At 35.4% G+C, this 23027-nt stretch overlaps 1 protein-coding gene across 1 annotated transcript in view; it reads left to right on the forward strand.

Annotated features, from left to right (window-relative positions):
* The first annotated feature begins 1988 nt into the window (after positions 1 to 1988).
* Positions 1989 to 23027, forward strand: part of LOC125865838 (cationic amino acid transporter 9, chloroplastic) — a 22411-nt gene continuing 1372 nt past the window's right edge. Inside the window, exons 1-6 of the mRNA XM_049546098.1 lie at positions 1989 to 2285; positions 11597 to 12006; positions 17540 to 17716; positions 17837 to 18061; positions 18147 to 18323; positions 19343 to 19579. Coding sequence (XP_049402055.1) covers positions 2036 to 2285; positions 11597 to 12006; positions 17540 to 17716; positions 17837 to 18061; positions 18147 to 18323; positions 19343 to 19579 — 1476 coding nt within the window. The 5' untranslated portion in view covers positions 1989 to 2035. The remainder of the gene's footprint in view (positions 2286 to 11596; positions 12007 to 17539; positions 17717 to 17836; positions 18062 to 18146; positions 18324 to 19342; positions 19580 to 23027) is intronic.

Raw genomic sequence — 23027 nt, forward strand, 5'->3', positions numbered from 1 at the left:
ACATTTGTTGTTAGTTTTTTTTTAAAAAAAGAACTCGAAAAATTTTAAAATAATATATTTTGAAGTTAGAAGATTTTGGTAACTTGATAATACATTTGTGACACACATATATATGAATTAATCAAATATATATCTCATAAAATTAGCTATTAAATAAATAATAAAAATTAAACTGATACAGGCTTCAACTGGCGTTATTAGAAGTCATATGAACTTTTCTTCATCGAAAATACTGAAACGTTAAAAAATAGTAAATTAATAGAACAAAAAGGCAATGTTTACATAGTAATAATGATTTTTATGTAAACTTCCTGGCAATCTTAATCACATAAGTAGTAATTATAAATAAACTCATTCTTTTGTCTTGAGCATCAAAAAAAATAAATCGTGATAACATATAGCTAAATCAGAATAGAAATTGTTAACAAAAACAAATGAATTTAGACTATAATAAAAATTAAATTAATACAAACTTCCACTGCGTTACTACAAGTCATATGAACTTTTCTTCGTAAAAAATACTGAAATATTAAAGAATAGTAAATCAGTAAAACAAAAGGGCAATGTTTATATAGTAATAACTATTTTGAAGCAAACTTCCTGACAATCCAAATCACATAAGTAACATTGATAAATACATTCATTCTTTTGTCTTGGGCATCAAAAAAATAATTCGTGATAATTCTCAAACTCTTGAGAAGTTTATTAATTTTGGAAAAAAAATATCCAGAAGCATATATCTATATCATAAGAGAAATTGTCAACAAAAACAAATGAATTTAGACTACAATAAAAATTAAACTAATACAAACTTCAACTGATGTTATTACAAGTCATATAAACTTTTCTTCGTCGAAAATACTTAAATATTAACAAATAGTAAATTAGTAAAACAAAAGGGCAATGTTTATACAGTAATAAATATTTTGAAGCAAACTTCCTTACAATCTAAATCACATAAGTAACATTGATAAATAAAGTCATTTTTTTGTCTTGAGCATAAAAAAAATAAATCCTGACAATTCTCTACTTTTGAGAAGTTTAATAAATTTTGAAAAAGATATGCAGAAGCATATATCTACATCACAAGAGAAATTAACAAAAATAAAGGAATTTAGACTACATCATATTAACTCCATATATTGGAACATTACATACTAATGTATGTATTAAGCAAAAAAATAATTATTATATCATTAAAATGATTTTCCTCAAATACTCAAGGTTAAGGAATATACCCTCTTAGGATAGAACAATTTACTTCATCAGAATAGTGGTATCTCATATTCCGATGAACTTCGAACTTACTCAACGTCAATAAATCACATGATTTTTTTTAAAATGCAAGAAGAAGAAGAGTAGAAGATTAAAAAAATTGTGGTTGAAAAATGTAAGGAAACTCCTCTATTTATAGTCAACAAAGAGTAGTATGAACAAGAGTTTTTTGTGTCTTATTTGAAAAGTCATGACCTTTTCGAGAAGTCACAATCCTTTCGAAAAGTCACAACTCACAACTTATTGAAAAAGTCACAACTCTTTGGAAAAGTCACAACTCATCGAAAAATCACAGCCCATTTAAAAAAAGTCACAACTTATTAGAAAAGTCACAACTCACCAAAAAAGTCACTACGTAAGTTAGGGATATTATAGTAATTTAACATTAAAGTTAGGAGTTCCTGCTTTTATAAATAAATATTTGGAAAAATCCTTTTGGCCAGAATTTGGCCAAAATGGTAAAATAACGTATTTCACATTATGTTATTTCACCTTTTAAAACATTTTTACCCTTTTAACTTTAATACCTTTTAATTAAAAAATAAAAACATATCAATTTATTTTAAAATAAAGAGGATATTATAGACTTTTTAAATTTCTGGCCATTTAGTATTACCTACTTTTTTTTATATGAAATATATTTTTTAACCGAAAGTCATTTTAACTTTGTTCCATCTGAATCACGTGGCTTAGTTATTTAGTATCGGTCCTAATTTATGCTGTTGTTGTGGACGATGAGGAGAGAATCGGAAATTCAAATATGAGTACTTGGGAACGCTCTGAATCTTCTTCCTCACCTTCGGCTCCGTCATGGTTTTCTCACTTCTGGTCGTCGGCGCTCCGGTCCAAACCACTAGTTCCGCCGTCGGAGACCACAATTCGTGCTACCTCCGGCGAAGGTCTTGTCCGCCGTCTAAGTCTCTTTGATCTTCTTCTTCTCGGCATTGGAGCTTCTATCGGCGCCGGAATCTTTGTTGTAACCGGCACCGTCGCCCACGATACTGGTCCAGGTCAGCTTGCTATACAGAAAGTTAATTTGAATAACTGTGGCCGCTAAAACGGACTAGATTAATGTATTTTTAATTAAAAATTAATATTGAATCGTGGAGAAACAAAGGAAATTAGAACAATATATGTATGATCAAGTATAACTAGTGCTCGAGTCCGCTGGATTAATTTTCTGTATAAGAAGAGTAGGAACAACAAAATTTAAATAATAAACTAACAAGTTAAATAACACTATGATGAGGCAATAATCACTCAATGATTGATATGTCTTATGAAGACATAATCCTTCAATTTAAGATGGTGAGAGGCGGTGTAGAATTTAGAAAGTAAGAGCAAATGAGCATGTGTCGTGACACTTGATTAAATTTTATCAAAGTGAGAGGATCAGGATACATTAGTAATGTGTAAATGACCTTCACTTCAGTATTATTTGCATGTCACTTGCAATTTGCAAAGTAGGATTCCTTGTGAAAAAACTGGAAAAATACCTTATGAATTGTGGAATGATTATAAACCTAACTTTGAAATATTTGCAAGTGTGGGGTGAATTGTGGAGAAAAAGATTATAGGCAATTGCCTGGTTAGATCATAGTTATATTGCTAAAAATATTGCTTCAGGATGATTATGACCTTTTCAAATTTTTTGTTAAAGAAATATTTAGACGTTCTTGTAGTTATGTGATAAGTTGCTTCATATCTAGTATGTGGAGATAATTTTTCAAATCATGTTTCGAATGGGAAGTTCAGTTTCATATTTATGTGTGTATTGTTAGCATTTTGTTAATGCTGATATGGTCCGTATTACATGGATCCATTATCCCACTTCATGGACCAATTATTCCACTAATGGGAAGGTACGTAACTACCCATTATCCCATATTGTAAAACTTTCCATAACCTCTTAACCGTTCTTGATGGAAGCACGGTTATAAATATGTCATTTGGTTCAAAGGTCCCTAAGCACATTACTTCTAAAAACTCCATACCATCTAAGAGTGAGGTTTTGAGTTCTTAGAAGATCTTTGAAGAAGAGAAGAATTGTCGGATTAGAAAATAAACACCGACGACCCCGACTATATTGCTAACAATGGCTGGAGGTATGTCGATCCAAACTATTTCCGCTGCACTATTGCTCTGTAATTTCTATCATTTTCCCACTATGTAAAATTTCATAAACATTCATTGTTACAACGAAATTTTACATAGTGGGACTGAGTCCCATTGTGACTACATGATCCTTAAATTTCAGCGGTGGCATGCCTTTAGTTAAAGGATCAGCTAACATTACTTCAGTGCTAACGTGTTCAATGACCACTTTCTTGTCTTTAACACTTTCTCTTATGGCTAGATATTTGATGTCGATATGTTTGCTTTGACTACCACTTTTATTATTCTTAGCCATAAAGACAACAACTGAATTGTCACAATATAACCTTAATGGCTTAGATTTAGAGTTGACAATTCTAAGCCCAGAAATAAAACTCTTTAACCATACACCATGTGAGGTAGCCTCAAAACAAGAAGCGAACTCAGCCTCCATAGTGGAAGTAGTAACTAAAGTCTATTTGGCACTTCTCCAAGATATAGCTCCACCGGCTAACATAAATATGTATCCTGAAGTTGATTTCCATGAATCAACACAGCCAGCAAAGTCTGAATCTGAGTAGCGAATGACTTCCACCACGTGTTATGATTAACATCAATCATATTAGCTTCATAACAAACAAGAGAGATAAAAGTACATTTCTTAACAAGCCATTGTTGAAACTTGACACAATCCTGCCTTATGTGCCCCTTCTTTCTACAGAAGCGACACTTGGATTCTTTCTTGATGTCAGTTTCAAGTGGTGCCTTTCCTTTAGACCTCTTGTTGGCTTGATTGGTCTTCTTTCCTTGAGTAGTCATGACTGCACTTTCTCCCGTTTCCATCAGCAGTCGACCTTCCTCCTGAACACACATGGCCATGAGTTCATTAATAGACCATTTATCTTTATGTGTGTTATGAGAGATCTTAAAGGGACCATACTGTGCAGGTAAAGTATTCAAGATATAGTGCACAAGAAAAGTTTCAGACATTTCGACCTCAAGAATCTTTAGTTGAGCCGGTAAGTCTCGCATTTTCATAATGTGCTCACGCACACCTCTCACACCGGTGAGCCTCATTGATGAGAATTTCATAATTAAGGTGGTGGCCAGTGCCTTATTTGAAGTCTCAAACTGTTCATTAATAGCCTTCAGTAATGCCTTGACATTGTTATACTGTTCTACAGAACCACGAATACCAGCAGAGATTTTGGTCTTAATGAACATAACACTCAAACGGTTAGAGCGTTCCCATTGTTCATGAAGAACAATCTCATCTTGAGTGCTGATTTCATTAATAGGTGGCTCGTCTTTCCTGATAGCATAATCAATATCCATACACCCTAAGTGAAGGAGAATTCTCTCCTTCCAAATCTTATAGTTCTCACCATTCAGTTTGGGAATATCACATATATCAGAGAAATTTGCAGGTTGCATAACTGCAAAAATATACATACATACTTAATATAAATTTGAGGCAAGTTATATTAAATTGAATCTACTGACATAAAGATTTCCCATGGGCTAAATTTTTAATTCAATTAGATTCATATTTATGATAAAATTTTCAATTTAATAGCATGATATTCTATCTTTATGACAAAACTATTAAACTCTCATTCATAATTCCCGTGGGTAATTATGAAAAGTATTTAATATTTCATCTTAATTAATTATGCAACTTAATAATAAAGAATTTAAGTTATCATATCATGCACAATTAATCACAATTCTAATGTCTAAAAATTACTTTATGTGATCCTTAACTTTAAATTTTATTCAATTAAAGATGCTGTGGCTAAACTTTAATCAAATAAATTCTAGATCACTTAGACATTTATTTCTTTAAGTGATCCAAAACATAACATATAATATCATTTAATTAAGATTGATGTGGCTAAATCTCAATCAAATAAAATTATATGAATCACTAAATATTAAATCTCAATCATATACAAGATTTATTGTTGAACATTATGCAACAAACTTAAATATCATATGCTTAAAATATGTATATACATATATGTATGTAAAGAGGCTCAAAGATTACATAAAATAAATATAATAATTTAAATATATAATATTCAAAATCAGAGAACTAACAGTCACATACACTAGTTATGTGATCATTGGAACACAAATCAAAACAACAATCTCTTTGCCTTTTATTATTAGAAAATGCTTCAAAGATTTCAAAACAAGATTTGAATTTTTAAGACCCATTTTGAGCGACTTTAGCGAATTCTGAAAACTAACAAAGCAGAGGAAATTCAGATTGCTCTAATACCAAATGATAGAAATTACAGAGCAATAGCGCAACGAAAATAGTTTGGATCGACATACCTCCAACCATTGTTGTCAGAGTCGTTGGTGTTTATTTTCCAATCCGACAATTCTTCTCTTCTTCAAAGATCTTCTAAGCACTCAAAACCTCACTCTTAGATGGTATGGAGTTTTTAGAAGTTATGTGCTTAGGGACCTTTGAACCAAATGACATATTTATAACCGTGCTTCCATCAAGAATGGTTAAGAGGTTATGAGAAGTTTTACAATATGGGATAATGGATAGTTACCTACCTTCCCATTAGTGGGATAATGGGTCCATGAAGTGGATAATGGATCCATGTAATACGGACCATATCATCATTAACAAAATGCTAACATTCTCCCTCTCTAAAATTTCGTTGTAACAATGAATGTTTATGAAACTTTATTTTATATGATCCGCATTACATGGATCCATTATCCCACTAATGGGAAGGTAGGTAATTACCCATTATCCCATTAACGGGAAGGTAGGTAACTACCCATTATCCCATGTTGTAAAACTTCTCATAACCTCTTAACCGTTCTTGATGGAAGCACGATTATAAATATGTCATTAGTGTGAGAAATATAGGAAAAGAATATTATTGAATTGTTGTTGTGTCTACATTATTACATTGAGACCCTATTTATAGACACTAGAATACAATCCTTTACCAAGTAGGATACTATTTACTATTCATATTCTAAATATTCTAAATAGGATTGTATAAACCTATTCCTATTCTAATAGGATTGTTTAAACCAATTCCTATTCTAATAGGATTGTATAAACCTATTCATATTCTAACACTCCCCCTCAAGCTAGTGCATACGATTCATGTACCTAGCTTGTTACATATGTAATTAATACGAGGACCAATGAGGGGCTTGGTGAGATATCTTCAAGTTGATCACTCGACTTCACAAAATTGACAATCAATCTCAATGTGCTTGGTCTTCTCATGAAATACTGAATTTGATGCATAATGCTGATAAAACACAGAGTGATAAAATTACAGTGTTGAAACTTCCCAAACCAAGCTTGCAAAGACTGTTTCAGACCATAAGACCATAGAGTGACTTACATAATCGACATACAAGGCAACTAAACTCCCCCTGAGCAACAAAGTGCTCAAAATCTAGTATAAAGTATATGGATCATGTTGGAATCAATAGATGAGTCGATATTAAACAAGTCGCCAAAAAATTGGTCGGAACATGCTCATATGCCGGAGTATTAGATTTGATGGCTAAAAGTGGTCACAATCTAAGAAATAAAATTATCTGGATAGGGTCGGAATGATGTCACGACCCAACTAGAAAATAGAAATTATATAGGATAGTTCGAATTGATGGAACAACCTTATTGAAAAAGAGAAATAATATGAGTAGGATCGGAATGATGGCACGACTCTACTGAAAAAGAAAAATTATATGGGTAGGGTTGGAATGATGGCACAACCCTACGCAAATCAGATTTGAGGAGTCATCGGAAAGACGAATGGAACTATGCAAATCAAATCTGAGGAGTCACTGAAAAGACACATGATGCTATGCAACTCAGATATGAGAAAATAATTCGGAAAAAATTCACGGTACTACACAAATTAAATATGAAAAGTAGTCCGGAGAGATGCATGGTGCTATGCAAATCAGATATGCGAAAAAAAAGGTAGTCACCCGAAGGATGGCACGGTGCTACACAAATTATATATGAGAAAGTAGTCACCGGAATGATGGCACGATACTACAAAAATTAAATATGAAAAAGTAGTCACCGGGAAGATGGAACGGTCTACACAAATACCAACGGATATGGGGTTGACACAAAACAACCCTAGAAAGTGACCAAAAATGATGCATGGTGACCTGTCTGGCAGAGTTTCTTCCCTTGAACATGGAGTTCATGCATGTATCATTTGTCCTACTTTTGTTAACATAATCATTGGCCAGACGGGCGGCATATATGGGTAATAGCCATCCCCCGACAGCGGAAACTCTTTGATTTTCTACCAAGATCATAGAGGCTTTGATACCATGTGAGAAATATAGGAAAATAATATTATTGAATTGTTGTTGTGTCTACATTATTACATTGAGACCCTATTTATAGACACTAGTACAATCCTTTACTAAGTAGGATACTATTTACTATTCATTTTCCTATTTGTATTCATAGTCCTATTCTAAATAGGATTGTATAAACCTATTCATATTCTAACAGGATTGTGTAAACCAATTCCTATTCTAACACGATTGTATAAACCAATTCCTATTCTAATAGGATTGTATAAACCTATTCATATTCTAATAATTAGGTTCAAAGGTCCCCAAGCACATTACTTCTAAAAACTTCATACCATCTAAGAGTGAAGTTTTGAGTGCTTAGAATATCTTTGAAGAAGAGAAGAATTGTTGGATTGGAAAATAAACACCGACGACTCCGACTATATCGCTAACAATGGCTGGAGGTATGTCGATCCAAACTATTTCCGCTGCGCTATTGCTTTGTAAATTCTATCATGTATTTGTTCTCTCTTTCGATTTGTTTTCTGTAATCAAGATGAGATTTACATTTATGACATATAAGGTGCTAGTAAAAACTTTACTACTCCTACCGTCTCATTTTATGGGATGGTTTTTGCTTGGGCACACCAACTTGTGAGTAAGAAAGAAAGATTTTTGAAAGTTGTCATTTATAATAGCCAATAGACATTAATGTGGTTATAAATCATCTCCTTTATTTAAAATGAAAAGTTTAAAGTTGAATTATTTTTAGATATAGAAAAGTGTCGTTCTTTTGAGACAAACTAAAAGAGAAACAGTGTCACATAAAATGGGACAAAAGGTACTACTATCTAGCTTGAGTAAGCATATCTTTTGTGAGAAATATTGAAAAAGAATATTATTGAATTGTTGATGTTGTTTACATTATTACATTGAGACCCTATTTATAGACACTACAATACAATGCTTTTTTTTTTTTTTGATTTGCACCGGGTGTCCGAGTCTCTTTGAGCCCCGACTAATCCCGGGGGTGCACAGGCCCTCGGCAAGGAGTTTCCCGCAAGTGCACCACGGTTAATTCAGGTTTTACCCAGTCCGATGGCCCTCAGAAATTGTTTGCACCTAGTGGGTTTCGAACTTGAGACCTTGAAAGGGAGCAAACCCCAAGGCTCAAGTCAATTGCCAGCAGGCCAACCCCTGAGGGTTACAATACAATGCTTTACCAAGTAGGATACTATTTACTATTCCTATTTCTATTCCTATTCTATTCTAAATAGGATGTATAAACCTATTCCTATTCTACTAGGATTGTATAAACTTATTCCTATTCTAGTAGGATTGTATAAACCTATTCATATACTAACACTCCCCCTCAAGCTAGTACATACAATTCATGTACCTAGCTTGTTACAAATGTAATTAACATGAGGACCGATGAGGAGCTTGGTGAGATATTTGCAAGTTGATCAGTCGACTTCACAAAATTGACAGTCAATCTCAATGTGCTTGTCTTCTCATTAAATACGGGATTTGATGTATAATGTCAGTCAATATCAATGTGCTTGTCTTCTCATTAAATACTGGATTTGATGCATAATGTCAGTCAATCTCAATGTGCTTAATCTTCTCATGAAATACTGAATTTGATGCATAATGCCGATAAAACACAAAGTGATAAAATTCCAGTGTTGAACTTCCCAAACCAAACTTGCAAAGACTGACTCACATAATCGACATACAAGGCTACTAAACCCCTCTGAGCAACAAAGTGCTCAAAATCTAGTATAAAGTATGGATCATGTTGGAATCAATAGATTAGTCGATATTAAACATGTCACCCAAAAACTGGCCGTAACATGCTCATATGTCGGAGTATTAGATTTGATGGCTAAAAGTGGTCACAATCTAAGAAATAAAATTATATGGGTAGGGTCGGAATGATGTCACGACCCAACTAGAAAATAGAAATTATATAGGATAGTTCGAATTGATGGAATGACCCCATTGAAAAAGAGAAATAATATGGGTAGGGTTAGAATGATGGCATGACCCTACTGAAAAAGAAAAATTGTACGGATAGGGTTGGAATGATGGCACAACCCTATGCAAATCCGATTTGAGGAGTCACCGAAAAGATGAATGGAACATGCAAATCAAATCTGAGGAGTCATTGAAAAGACACATGATGCTATGCAACTTAGATATGAGAAAATAGTTCGAAAAAATCCACTGTACTACACAAATTAAATATGAAAAGTAATCCGGAGAGATGTATGGTGCTACGCAAATCAGGTATGCAAAAAAAAGGTAGTCACCGGAAGGATGGCACGGTGCTACACAAATTATATATGAAAAAGTACTCACCGGAATGATGGCACGGTGCTACAAAAATTAAATATGAAAAAGTAGTCACCGGAATGATGGCACAGTGCTACATAAATTATATATGAAAAAGTAGTCACCGGAAAGTTGAAACGGTGCTACAGAAATACCAACGGATATGGGGTTGACACAAAACAGCCCTAGAAAGTCACCGAAAATTGATGCATGGTGACCTGTCTGACTGAGTTTCTTCCCTTGAACATGGGGTTCATGCATGTATCATTTGTCCTACTTTTATTAACATAGTCATTGGCCAGACGGGCGGCATATATGGGTAATAGCCACCCGCCAGCAGCGGAAGCTCTTTGAATTTCTACCAAGATCATAGAGGCTCTGATACCATGTGAGAAATATTGAAAAAGAATATTATTGAATTGATGTTGTAGCTTACATTATTACATTGAGACTCTATTTATAGACACTACAATACAATCCTTTACCAAGTAGGATACTATTTACTATTCCTATTCTATTCTAAATAGGATTGTATAAACCTATTCCTATTCTACTAGGATTGTATAAACTTATTCCTATTCTAGTAGGATTGTATAAACCTATTCATATTCTAACATCTTTAATTAAGCTTCTTCAATGAAATAGAAGCACATCACGTCACTTGTATCTTTTCCATTGCAAGTATGCATATATTATTATAGTAACAACAACTATGCCTCAATTCCAAGTTCGAGTCGAGTATTTGAATTCTCAGGCTATGTCATTCCATTTAAGCTCATATTAGACCCAACTACTACTGCTACTACAACAACTATACATCAATTCCAAGTAAGTTTGAGTTGAGTATATGAACGCTCAGACTGTCGATCCATTTAAGTTCAACTTAAACTCATATTAAATAATACGTAAGGCTAAGAATTTTATCAGAAACAAAGCAGCACAAAAATTGTTCTTGTGAAAGAGCTTTACAGTTCGTGCAATGCACTAATGTTGATTATGTCAGCAACGTCTTGTAAAAAGATCTGATTACTCCAAAAATTAAGAAACGAAAAGATCTATTCTCAAGGCTAATTACATTTTCTTTTTGTCTTAATAAAATCCTAAGGTTACTTCCTTTCCATAGTGTTCATCATATGACAGATGCAATAAAGTTCCAAAAGTTGGTTGCCTTTTTACAGAGTCCTTTCCAGCTCCTGCTTTGCAAAAACTCCAGGGAGTTTTTTGGCATTATCCAGGCAGTTCCATAATGTTGAAAACATGGTCCAAATTTGATGAGTGACTTTGCAATGAACCTATTACTGATAGTCCATATATTAGGACTACTACTGCTAACTATAATAATGATAGTAAGTACTAGGTGTTTTTACATTTTCCATTGGCATGTAAATCTTAGATAGGGCTAAAAGGACTATTAAAAGCACAAGATTTATGGTAAACGTACCAACATCACTAAAATACAGTCCTAACTAATAGGTATCACCTATATAGATCTGTTTCTTCCATTTTGCGCTATTTTCTTCCATAGTATGCATGTGTTATTAATTTTTCATTAATGAGGGTTTATTTTTTTCTAGTACAGGAGTCACTGTCAGCTTCATAATTGCAGGAGGATCTTGCGTGCTCAATGCTCTCTGTTATGCTGAGTTAGCTTCACGCTTTCCAGCCGTTGTTGGGGGAGCATACTTGTATGCTTATACAGCTTTCAACGAGATTATTGCTTTCCTTGTATTTTCACAGTTGATGCTTGATTATCATATTGGTGCAGCTAGTATAGCTCGCAGTTTAGCAAGTTATGTGATTACTGCACTAGAGCTCATTCCCTTCCTCAATAACAACATCCCAAGTTGGGTTGGACATGGCAGTGAAGAAATATATGGAGCATTTTCTTTTAATTTATTAGCTCCAATTCTCCTAGTGCTTCTGACAATTGTTCTATGTCGAGGTGTTGGAGAATCTTCAATATTAAATTCAGTGATGACAGTGACTAAGGTGATCTTTCCATCTACTCTTTGTCCTTTGTTTTTTGTCATAATAGGTGAACTTGTTCTTCTTGGTGATTGAATATCATTTAGGGTAAAAGGTCCTTCTGATATCGAAGTGTAACTCCTTAAGTTAGTGTAAACATTGCGAATGCAAGTTCAGAAATTAGTTAACTTAAGGTAAGGAGATTTAAGTTCTCCCATAATCTGAAGAAGAGGACAGCTACATATATCTGCTAGTGTTTTATATATAGATGCTTAGAAAAAGATGTGGATCACTTCTTATTACACTGCGAAGTGACTACATGCCTGTGGTGGGTTGTTTTGAACTAGGTCAGTGTGTAGCTCAGTGATGCTGTGTTCAACTGAATGATGAGTTGCATAGTTGGTCCTGTAGAAGAAGGAAAAGGAAACACAGGGCATGGGATGTTACCCCGCTGGCCATCATGTGGGTCCTATGGAAAGGAAGAAATAGGAAAGCTTTTGAGGGGATGAAAAATGATTGTTTATAAAAAAGAAATAGCTTTTATTGTAAGATAGCTTTTACTGCCCCGATAAAGTTTATCTCTGTATAGAAGGTTGTGTATCATTTGTAGAGGGCCATGTTTTTGTATAGGTCCTCTACTTTTATGTATACAGTTTGTATACAAGGGTTTTTCTCAGATTAATAAATTGTTTATCTTATCTAGATTTTTTTTGAATTCCACTACAATCAGATAATCTGCTGTCATATAGGAGGAAATGTCATCAGCACTGATACTCTATGTTTCAGTTGTGGTTCTAATTTGTCGAGTCTTAGAGTAGCAATCAATTTACTTCTTATATTAGGAAGAGAACTGTAGTATACTCGGCAACTTGAAAATATGATTTTGGAATGGGAGAGAGGGGAATGGGGAATCTGATAGTAAGAAGAGTGGGCAGTCTTAAATAATCAAGAGTGATAGGAAGCCAGTCAACATTGATTTTCTGTCACGACCCAAGACTACCCCTAGTCGTAACACGGTGCTTAGAGCCGCAAGTGACCCCAAGCTAACCCACGGTCTGGCATGACACTAAGATTTATTTAATTATCCACTGAAGATAACTGATGCGGAAGCTGAATCTAAATAGTTTAATAAATCCAAAATGCTATATGGAACATCTGAATAAAACATAAGGTGGAGCTACTATTTGAATGTCTGAAAGCCTCTACTAAGATGAGTTGCTGGGACAATCCCCTAGCTAATTCTGATTGTCTGATTATTGAAAGATATAAACAACTGAAATAAAACACAAGGGTTGTCCTTGCAAGTTGAGGACTCACCAAAGTGCTACTGAGCTAGTTGGAAGTCGTACTAATCGCGACCTGAATGCTGAATGTCCAAACCTATATTATCAAATAATATAGCGTAGAGAGTATGCTGTCAGTATTTTGAATGTACTGAGTATGTGAGACATGCATCACAAGTATACTAAACTGAACCTGCTAAATCTTAAAGACTGAGCTGATGTATATGAACAGTTGCAATGACCATGTAAACAACATGCAATTGATAAGTGCTGAATTGAAATAACTGAATACATGGTCATGCAATATCTAAATGACTGGACTGTGGGAGATACTAAAGTCGACATATAACCATGTGAGCTAGACATGGAGTTCGATGCATAATTCCCATAAAAAAAGGCCCAATATACCTCGCCAAGGTATAGAGGCTGATTTGATCTGGCATGGTACCACTAAGCTGATAATATGTGCCTGCAGGTGCTACATAGACCTATGGTGGCACTTGAATCTGGGACTTAGGGGTTGCTACTAAAGGTCTCAGCTAACGTTGACAGTGAGCTTCATCCCAAAAATCCGCTCGGTGCTAAGTGACTCTCCCAACTGAGTTTATGCCGATAATACTGAATAGCTCGTGAATACTGAATACATGATACTAAAATTGTAGACACTTTAACCGAAAACATCTCATGCATTTTAACTGAAAAAATTGAGTATGAGCTGATAATGAGAACTTCTATATTTTGATTGAAACATGCAAATTTCAAAGACACATTGCATTTTGAGGGTTCATAAAAATATAGTTTAACAAGCATATTGAAATTCATGGGAAAAAACATAAATTGATAGGGCTGGTAACGAAGAAAAACTGAATTACTTCAAAATTCGTACAATCATAAGAACCTTAAAATTCTATATTTTAATTATCTGAAGATATATTGGGTTTTCTTAGGACACAATGGGTGAAAGGATACTCATCAATGAATTCCCACATATCTGGAAGGAAAACCCTAGCTTGAAACCTTGAACTGAAGCTTTAAGATGAAGAACCCTAGTTCTTACTTTATAGGAACCTTGAGCGTACTAATGATGATTTCTGGGTGTTAGGCGTGAATGGGGAGGGTTAGGTTGACTAAATTCTCCTTAATTCCACTTAGAATAGGCTAAAATGACATAGTATAGGGATTAAAAGAGTGGGAAAATATCAAAATAGCCCTGGAAGAAAAACTGCCGGCAAGCTCCATGAGGGCCTTCCACGGTCCGTGGATTGATTTACGGGCCGTAGATCCCTTCCGTAGAAGTCAAGCTAAAAGTTGAGTCTCTGAAGTTCCATCTACGAGATCCATCTAGGGTTCGGAGTTCCATCCATAGTTCGTAGAATCCATCAAATTACCAATCTCAGAAGTTCAATTCATGAGACCAGTCTAGAACTCGTGGTTCCATCTATGGTTCGTAGACTGAGTCTGTAAATGCTAGGCAGTAGAAACAGTAGCTAAGTTTTCCTGCACATCATTCCACGAGACTAATCCCCGGTCCGTAGTTTGACCCACGACCCATGGTTTTAGCTCGTGAAACTCAAGTTGAAAACCAAGCCTTTGAAGTTGATCTATGAGCTTCATCTACAGTTCGTGGTTCCAATTATGGCCCGTAGATGTTGTCCGTAAATCTCAAAATTCTGGAAACTCTAATTTCTTATATCCTCATGATCTGTTAGATACGGTCTGATCTGGTCTTAGAATTTCTGAGGTGTTGCATTTTCCAAAAGATCCTTCTTGACAAGTATGTAGTTTAAAATAATTGGACTAGATGTGTCTGATACTCTCTGATGTCGATAAACATAAATGATTTCAAATGTGAGTATAAGAATACGTATGTAATTCCTCGTCAATTGTCCATCTATTCATGGTTTTCTTTTTTCTTTTAGGATGTGACACTAAAAATAGGACAAGAAAAATGATGAGGGAGAAAGTTGAAGGGAGAGATTATAATGAGGAAAATGGAGAATTAGAGGAAGGCATGAGGAAGAAATGAGAAAAGGGACAAGAGTGAAATTTTAGAGCTACGACAGGAAATGAGAAAGGGGAAAAGACAGAAATCAAGTCCTATCTGATTTAAGTACATATACCTATAGCTTGAGTTTAACAAGTTAGAACTCTTCCCACAATTAAAATCATCTCTAATAGAAAAGCAAATAAAAATCAAACCAAATTGAAGTGATAATGATAGGATATAATTTTTTTAATCTAAAAGATTCCAACATAATTTTTAAGTTTGATAAGATAAAATGAAAATATTATTATTAGAACAGGAATAGGTATACACAATCCTACTTAGAATAGGAATAGAGATAGAAATAGTATGTAGTATCCTTCTTGGAAAAGGATTATAATGTAGTGTCCTAGTAGGAAAAGGAGTCTAACTTAGTGTCTATAAATAGGGTTTCAATGTAATAATGTAGACACACAATTCAATAATATTCTTTGCCAATATTTCTCACATGGTATCAAAGCATCTACGATCTTGGTAGAGAATCAAAGAGCTTCCGCTGTCGGCGGGTGGCTATTACCCATATATGCTGCTCGTCTGGCCAACGACTATGTTAGCAAAAGTTGGGTCATCGTCTGTCATTTCAATACTATTTTCTCATATCTAATTTGCGTAGCACCGTGCATCTTTTCGGTGACTACTTTCTCATATTTAATTTGCGTAGTACCGTGCAATTTTTCGGACTACTTTCTCATATCTGATTTGTGTGGCACCGTGCTTCATTCCGGTGACTACTTTCTCACTTTTTATTTGTGTAGCATCATGCCATCTTTCTGGTGACTACTTTCTCATATCCGATTTGTGTAGCACCGTGCCATTTTTTCGGTGACCACTTTTTCATATCCGATTTATGTAGCATCGTGCTATCTTTCCGGTGACTACTTTTTTATTTGTGTAGGGTCGTGCCATCATTCCAACCCTACCCATATAATTTCTCTTTTTCTGTAGGGTCGTTCGTCAATCCAACCCTACCTATATAATTTCTATTTTTCAGTTGGGTCGTGCCATCATTCTGACCTTACCCATATAATTTTATTTCTCAGATTGTGACCACTTTCAACCATCAAATCTAGTAATCCGGCATATGAGCATGCTTCATTCAGTTTTACGGTGACTTTATTGTTTAAGATCTACTCATCCCTTGATTTCGAGATGATCCATATATCTTATATCAGATTTCGAGCACTTCCTTTTTCAGATTTGCTTTTGCAAAAAAAAAGAGTGATCTCAAGGAAGAAGTCTATACGAGGCAACCGCCTGGTTTTGTTGTTTAGATGGAGTCTGGTAGCCTTGTATGTCGATTGTGTTAGTCACTCTAGGGTCTAAAATAGTCTTTTCAAGCTTGGCTTGGGAAGTTCAACACTATAATTCAGGAATTTATCACTCTGTGTTTTATCGACATTATGCATCAAATTCAGTATTTCATGAGGAGACCAAGCACATTGAGATTGACTGACATTATGCATTGAATCCAGTATTTCATGAGATGACTAAGCACATTGAGATTGACTGTCAATTTTGTGAAGGCGAGTGATCAACTTGCAGATATCTCACCAAGACCCTCATCGGTTCTCGTATTAATTATATTTGTAACAAGCTAAGTACATATGATTTGTATGCACCAGCTTGAGGGCGAGTGTTAGAATAGGAATAGGTATACACAATCCTACTTAAAATAGGAATAGGAATCGTAATAGTATATAATATCCTACTTGGAAAATGAATGTAGTGTCCTAGTAGGAAAATGAGTCTAATTTAGTGTCTATAAATAGGGTTTCAATGTAATAATGTAGACACACAATTCAATAATATTCTTTTTCAATATTTTTCACAATCATAAACATAAAGGTAAAAGTTTTCTTAACAGTTTAAAAAATCTTTTCTTAAAAAAACATGTAGGTTACAGTAATCTGAAAATATGGGGAGAAACTAAAGAATTGGCAGTAGCTCGTCTTTTTCTACTGAAAAGCTCCGAATATCTGTTATGAGTTACATCAGTAGCAGGTCTCCCAAAATCCCAGAACTGTATAATAGATTTTAAGTAGGAGATGTTTCATTTGTCATTTATCATGCCATTCACGTGTGCCTGCAGTGTGGACTTCCTTAACAAGGAATGCCGTTGTCATAATATTATTTTCCTTTGTTTTGAACACAATAGTTGAATGATTCATTCTTTTAGGATTGTCATAAAAATGACTTGCTGATCTCTGATTGAGAGACAATTTCTCTGCAGGTAGTCATTGTTATTTTTATCATCATTGTTGGAGTTTTTGAGGTTGATGTTTCAAATTGGAGTCCGTTTGCTCCTAATGGATTTGAATCTGTACTGACTGGAGCAACTGTAGTATTCTTTGCGTATGTTGGGTTTGATGCAGTTGCTAATTCTGCGGAAGAGTCTAAAAGCCCACAAGTAAGACTGATTGATATGATTCCCTTTTTGCGACCTGTCTTTTAACAAGTATCTAGTGATTTTGATCATTCCCTTTTTTCTGTACTTACTGATATGTTTGATGATGAACCCGGTTACCAGAGAGATTTGCCATTGGGCATAATCGGGAGCCTGCTTATTTGTATTGCATTATATGTTGGAGTCTGCTTGGTGCTCACTGGGATGCTTCCATACAAGTCACTTGGGGGGGATGCTCCCCTGGCTGATGCTTTTACATCAAAGGGCTTACAATATGTGTCTGTATTGATCAGCATTGGTGCTATTGCTGGACTTACTACCACTCTCCTGGTTGGGCTTTATGTACAGGTATACTGCTTTTATGTCAAGATGCTGATGTCATTAAACAAGCTAAGAATTTGGTCCATAAGAGTTGAATTTTCTTTATGAGCAGTCCCGTCTATATCTTGGCCTTGGAAGAGACGGTTTGTTACCATCACTGTTTGGTGAAGTAAATCAAACGCGACACACTCCTGTTCATTCACAAATTTGGGTTGGAATTGTTGCCAGTGTCTTAGCAGGATGTTTTAATGTGCACATTCTCTCGCACATTCTCTCAGTAGGAACCCTGGTATATTCTTTTTCTTTCTTCTGCATGTTTTTTACTGGAGCTCCTCATGTGTATGTTAAATGACTATATGGGTTGAGGTGAATGAATCATATAGTGATTACTAAGTTTATACTTAACAAGAGTCTCATTCCCAAAAATATGTTTTGGCACTCTTGCTCACAGTTCTTTCGGAAAGGAAATGCGCAAGAATATATATCCTTTACTCAAGAGGGTGCTATGATAAATGAATAGAGTATCTTTACATATTAAATAAGAGAAAGCAAAAGCATAAAAAGGTGAAAAGGTTCCTTGGACTTTTGGAAAAAAGCAAGAAACACACATTATGAAAAAAATACCAAAATATAACATCACAGTACAGTAAAATAAATAGGAAATCATCGTAAATTTGATAACTATGCTAACTCAGAACAGGTCTCAGGTTTGCATCACTTTTTCTAAAACTGCTATAAATCAGTCACAAAAATCAAAGCCACCAAGACAGATTGGAAGAAGACCAAAAATATAACATCATGCACTAAAATAAATAAGAAATCATCGTAAATTTGACAACTATGCTAACTCAGAACAGGTCTCAGGTTTGCATCACTTTTTCTAAAACTCTATAAATCAGACAAAAATTAAAGCACCTAAGACAGATTGGAAGAAGACCTTGTTTCTGGGTCAATTCTTGTAACGAGATCTCATTCAACTTCCAAATTTTAGTGGCTATGTTTTCTTTTCCTTCTTGTCAATGGTAAAAAGAAGAAGAAAAGTGACGGAGCACTTGCTTTCCCTACCTCATCTGTTAAAATAAGGCACCATTGTGTCACATTAAATGGTCTCTCTAAGTGATGCACCAATGACTTTCAAATCTGTGTGCTGCATGGAGAGAGGGGAGAGAAAACTTACACTTGATTTTAGAAGAAAAAAGATAGTTCTATTAATAGATGGTTAGCATGGCCTGTTTCTTGAATGTCTACATACTATATCTGGCTAATATAAGATTTCGTATAACTTATGTGGATACTGGTCTGTTTCAGACAGGATATTCTGTTGTTTCAGCATGTGTTGTGACTCTTCGCTGGAAGGATAAGACAGCCTGTCAGGTGTTTGGCAAGTCTATTTCTAGCAGGGCAGAAGGTCTCATATGCCTCATTACAGTTGTCTGTTGCGGGTTTGCTGCAGGAGTGTTTTACCGTTTCGGAGCTTCATTTATATTCTTGATCATAGCTGTAATTATTGCAATCTTCGCAGCTGCTGCTCTTCATTTCCGTCAAGTAAGTTGTTCCAGTCTTCTGCATTGAGAATCCTTAGATCATATACCAGGACGTTTACTTGTATCGGTAATTAAGGTATCCTTAAAGTAAGATGAACATTTTATGGCAACATGAAATTATTCTCTGACGCAGATATCTCAGGATCTAATTTGTTACGCCCCGAGGCTATCCCCGAGACGCGGACACGGGACCTAGGATCACAAGTGACCCTAAGCTAACCCTGCTGGCGTAATCATGAGCATACTAAAGATAAACTGAAAACAAAACTGTGCGGAAGCTATCATCATGAATAAAATGAAAAGATGGGGAATACCCATATACTATAACTGAGATGAATGAAAACTGATGAGTTTAATACAAAGAAGATATTAACTCAATTGTAAGCTGAATCTAACTATGTCTGAAATAAGTCTCTAAACTAACTAGAAATGTTGGGACATGCCCTAACTAGATCTAGCAAAACTGAAACTAAAGGACTAAAAGTACTGAAAAGATAAACATGTCACTGGTCCTCGAAGAATGAGGACTCACCACTGATGCTACTGAACTGACGATCGAGAACCGATCTAAGCGTGATCTGGATGCTGAGAACCTGAACCTACATCACGAGAAGATATAGCGCAAAGTATGCGTCAGTACTTGAAAGGTACTGAGCATGCAGGATAGAATAAAGCTGAAATAACATATAACTGAATAAAGCAAATAAGTAATGATATAATCTGAACATGATATAGATGTTGAAATACTGAACATGACTAATCTGAATGTAATGACCAAGTTATAACATGCTGAGACTGAATACTGAAACGTGGTCAATGCAATGGAGTCTGACTGAACTATGGGAGCTACTAATAACCGATAATAAAACCACATGAGCTAAATGTGGAGTCCGATGTATACGCCCCATCGAGAGGACCCAATATACCCTGCCAGAGGTATAGAGGCATGCTGGCGTGATCACTAAAATGATGCCACGGAGGGGACTTGCAACCTACGTGGCTGGTAGTTCTGGGACTATTTGGGTATGCTGAGCCCTAGTCCAACTCGGTATTATGCTACTCCCAATGGATTGAGTAATTTACACATTATGACTGAATTTCTGTAAATTACTGGATAGCTCAAACTGAATGCAAACTGAGGATGCAACAATTAAACTGATATTGATGCATTAATAACTGAGGCATGTATAACTGAATAACTGAAATATTTGACCTAGCATGTGTAATTCAAGAACTAAAGAAATACATAGCTAGGGTTCTAGAATTCATGCAATAAATTGAATATTAACGTACTAATCTGATTTGGATCATTCTAACAGCTAAGAACCCAACAATTCTAACATTCAAGAAACCCTAGGTCTAGTCATAATAAGGGAATCAAGAAACTGACTTAAAACTAGGGACCTAATGGGTGAAAGGAACCCACTAGTGAAATCCCATATACCTGGTGACGAATTTCACGGAGAAATCCTTTGATTTCTGGGATGGAATTGAAGAAAACTTGCTGCGTTCTTGGAGTTAGGGCTGGTCGACTTTTACTCCTCTCTTGCTTCTAATTTTCTAAGTTTTGATTAATGATTTGACTTAGGTAAGTTCTAGTTATGTTTCTAGGCTTAAACTGACTAAAACCTCATAATTTAAGGTCTAAACGACGTAGCTTAGGGGTCCAACGAAATAGGAAAAGACCAAAAGACCCCTGACTTAACTGCTATCGGAGTGACCGACGGACGGGACCTACGGGCCGTAGGTCAACCTACGGTCCGTAGATTGGGGTTGTAGGTCAAGTCTGCTCGACAGGGCTTCACTAAAACGAGCATAACTTTTTACTCGGAGGCCGAATTTTAGCAAACTCGGTGGCGTTGGAAAGAGGATTCAATTATCTATCATATAGTAGGTCCAATCAGCAATTTCCCCCTAACTGGCTGCTGACCTTCACCAATGATCAGACCTACGGACCGTGGATCGAACGACGATCCGTCGTCCGCATCAGAGGCTAGGTAAAGGGGGCCTCGATCCACGGACACAGACCACGGACCATGGTTTGGCCTACGGACCGTGGGTCGAGACTTAGCCGATTTTCTGAGCTGGGTTTGGGGAGGGGTTGCAGTGGTGAACCACGAACCCACAGCACGGGCAGTGGGTCAGACCAAGGTACGTGGGTGGCGACCGTAGGTTGCACCTGCAACTTTTAAAAATCTGAAATCTGGTTTGCTTTCAAATATGGGGTGTTACATAATTAGTGGAAAGTTAGACATATACTCTGGATTAATTCTTGGCTACAAGTCCAAATTTTACTGCATGCTGCTTTTTATGATTTGGACCAACAATGACTTTTAAATGGATAAAATAAAATATTTTGGATTCAATCTTTTGTTAAAAAATCGCCTTGTAAAACCTTTTTACTAAACTTGCAGTTAAGCCGCAAAAACCTTTTTGCTAAACTTGCAATTACGCAGTAAAACCTTTTTTTGTCTATTGGATCCAGCAATGTTCAACTGCTGACGTCTGATCAGTAAATACATGTTGGTCCTCTATTAACGTATGCTTAATATGTGTGGTGGGAGAGGAATATGACTTTTGAGGCTGTAAGTCCAAGCAATTCTTTCTCAATCTGTTTGACGGAGCACTTTAGCTTATCCAGCAAGATCTTAAATTTGTGAAATTTTGAATAGCTAAAAAGTTGGTTATCTCGTAACCAATATTTTCACAGCTACCGTGTTCTTTTTATGACGTTTTAAATTTTTATGCTCAATTTGTGTTTCTAAAATTTTGCTTGTTTAAAGAAAATGCACATCAAGTTCCCCTCCAGAGTGTCAAAGTTACTTTAAAACAAACAGGCTATCTCACCAAATTCAAATCATTATAAAATTCCCTGGAAAAACAGAATTGGAAGGAAATGGAAATGTATATGATTAAGCTCTCAGAAATGGGAGATGTAGATGCTTTGTATGCATCACAAATAGGGATGTCAGTGGGGCGGAGTGGGTTAAGTCTTCCCCTGCTAAACTTTTCCTCTGCCCTACCCCGTTTAATTGTCTGCCCTGCTTAAATTCAGCTCCACCCTGCCTCGTTTAGCCCCTATTTACATATTCTTTGTTTTCCTTGCCTAAAATTAAATTTCTTTTGATTTATAATCATTTTGACATCATCTTCAAAAAAAATTTGCTTCAGTAATTTCCAAATTAGTTATTTGTTCTCGGAGAGGTAGTGGTAAGGTTTGCGTACACTCTATCCTCCCCAGACCCAACTTTGTGGGATTTCACTGGGTTTGTTGTTGTTTGTTGTTGTTGTTGATTATTTTATGATGGTACTTTTATAAAGTTAATACATTTTGATTATGTAAAAATTCTCACATGGATTATTTTACTAAATGAGTCTGTTTTATTTTAGCTTCTTTTTTTTAAAATAAAATAAATTTGGGGATAAGGGGAAGGCGGGGGGGGGGGGGG

The sequence above is a fragment of the Solanum stenotomum genome, chromosome 5 (assembly GCF_019186545.1).
Source record: "Solanum stenotomum isolate F172 chromosome 5, ASM1918654v1, whole genome shotgun sequence".
NCBI lineage: Eukaryota > Viridiplantae > Streptophyta > Magnoliopsida > Solanales > Solanaceae > Solanum > Solanum stenotomum.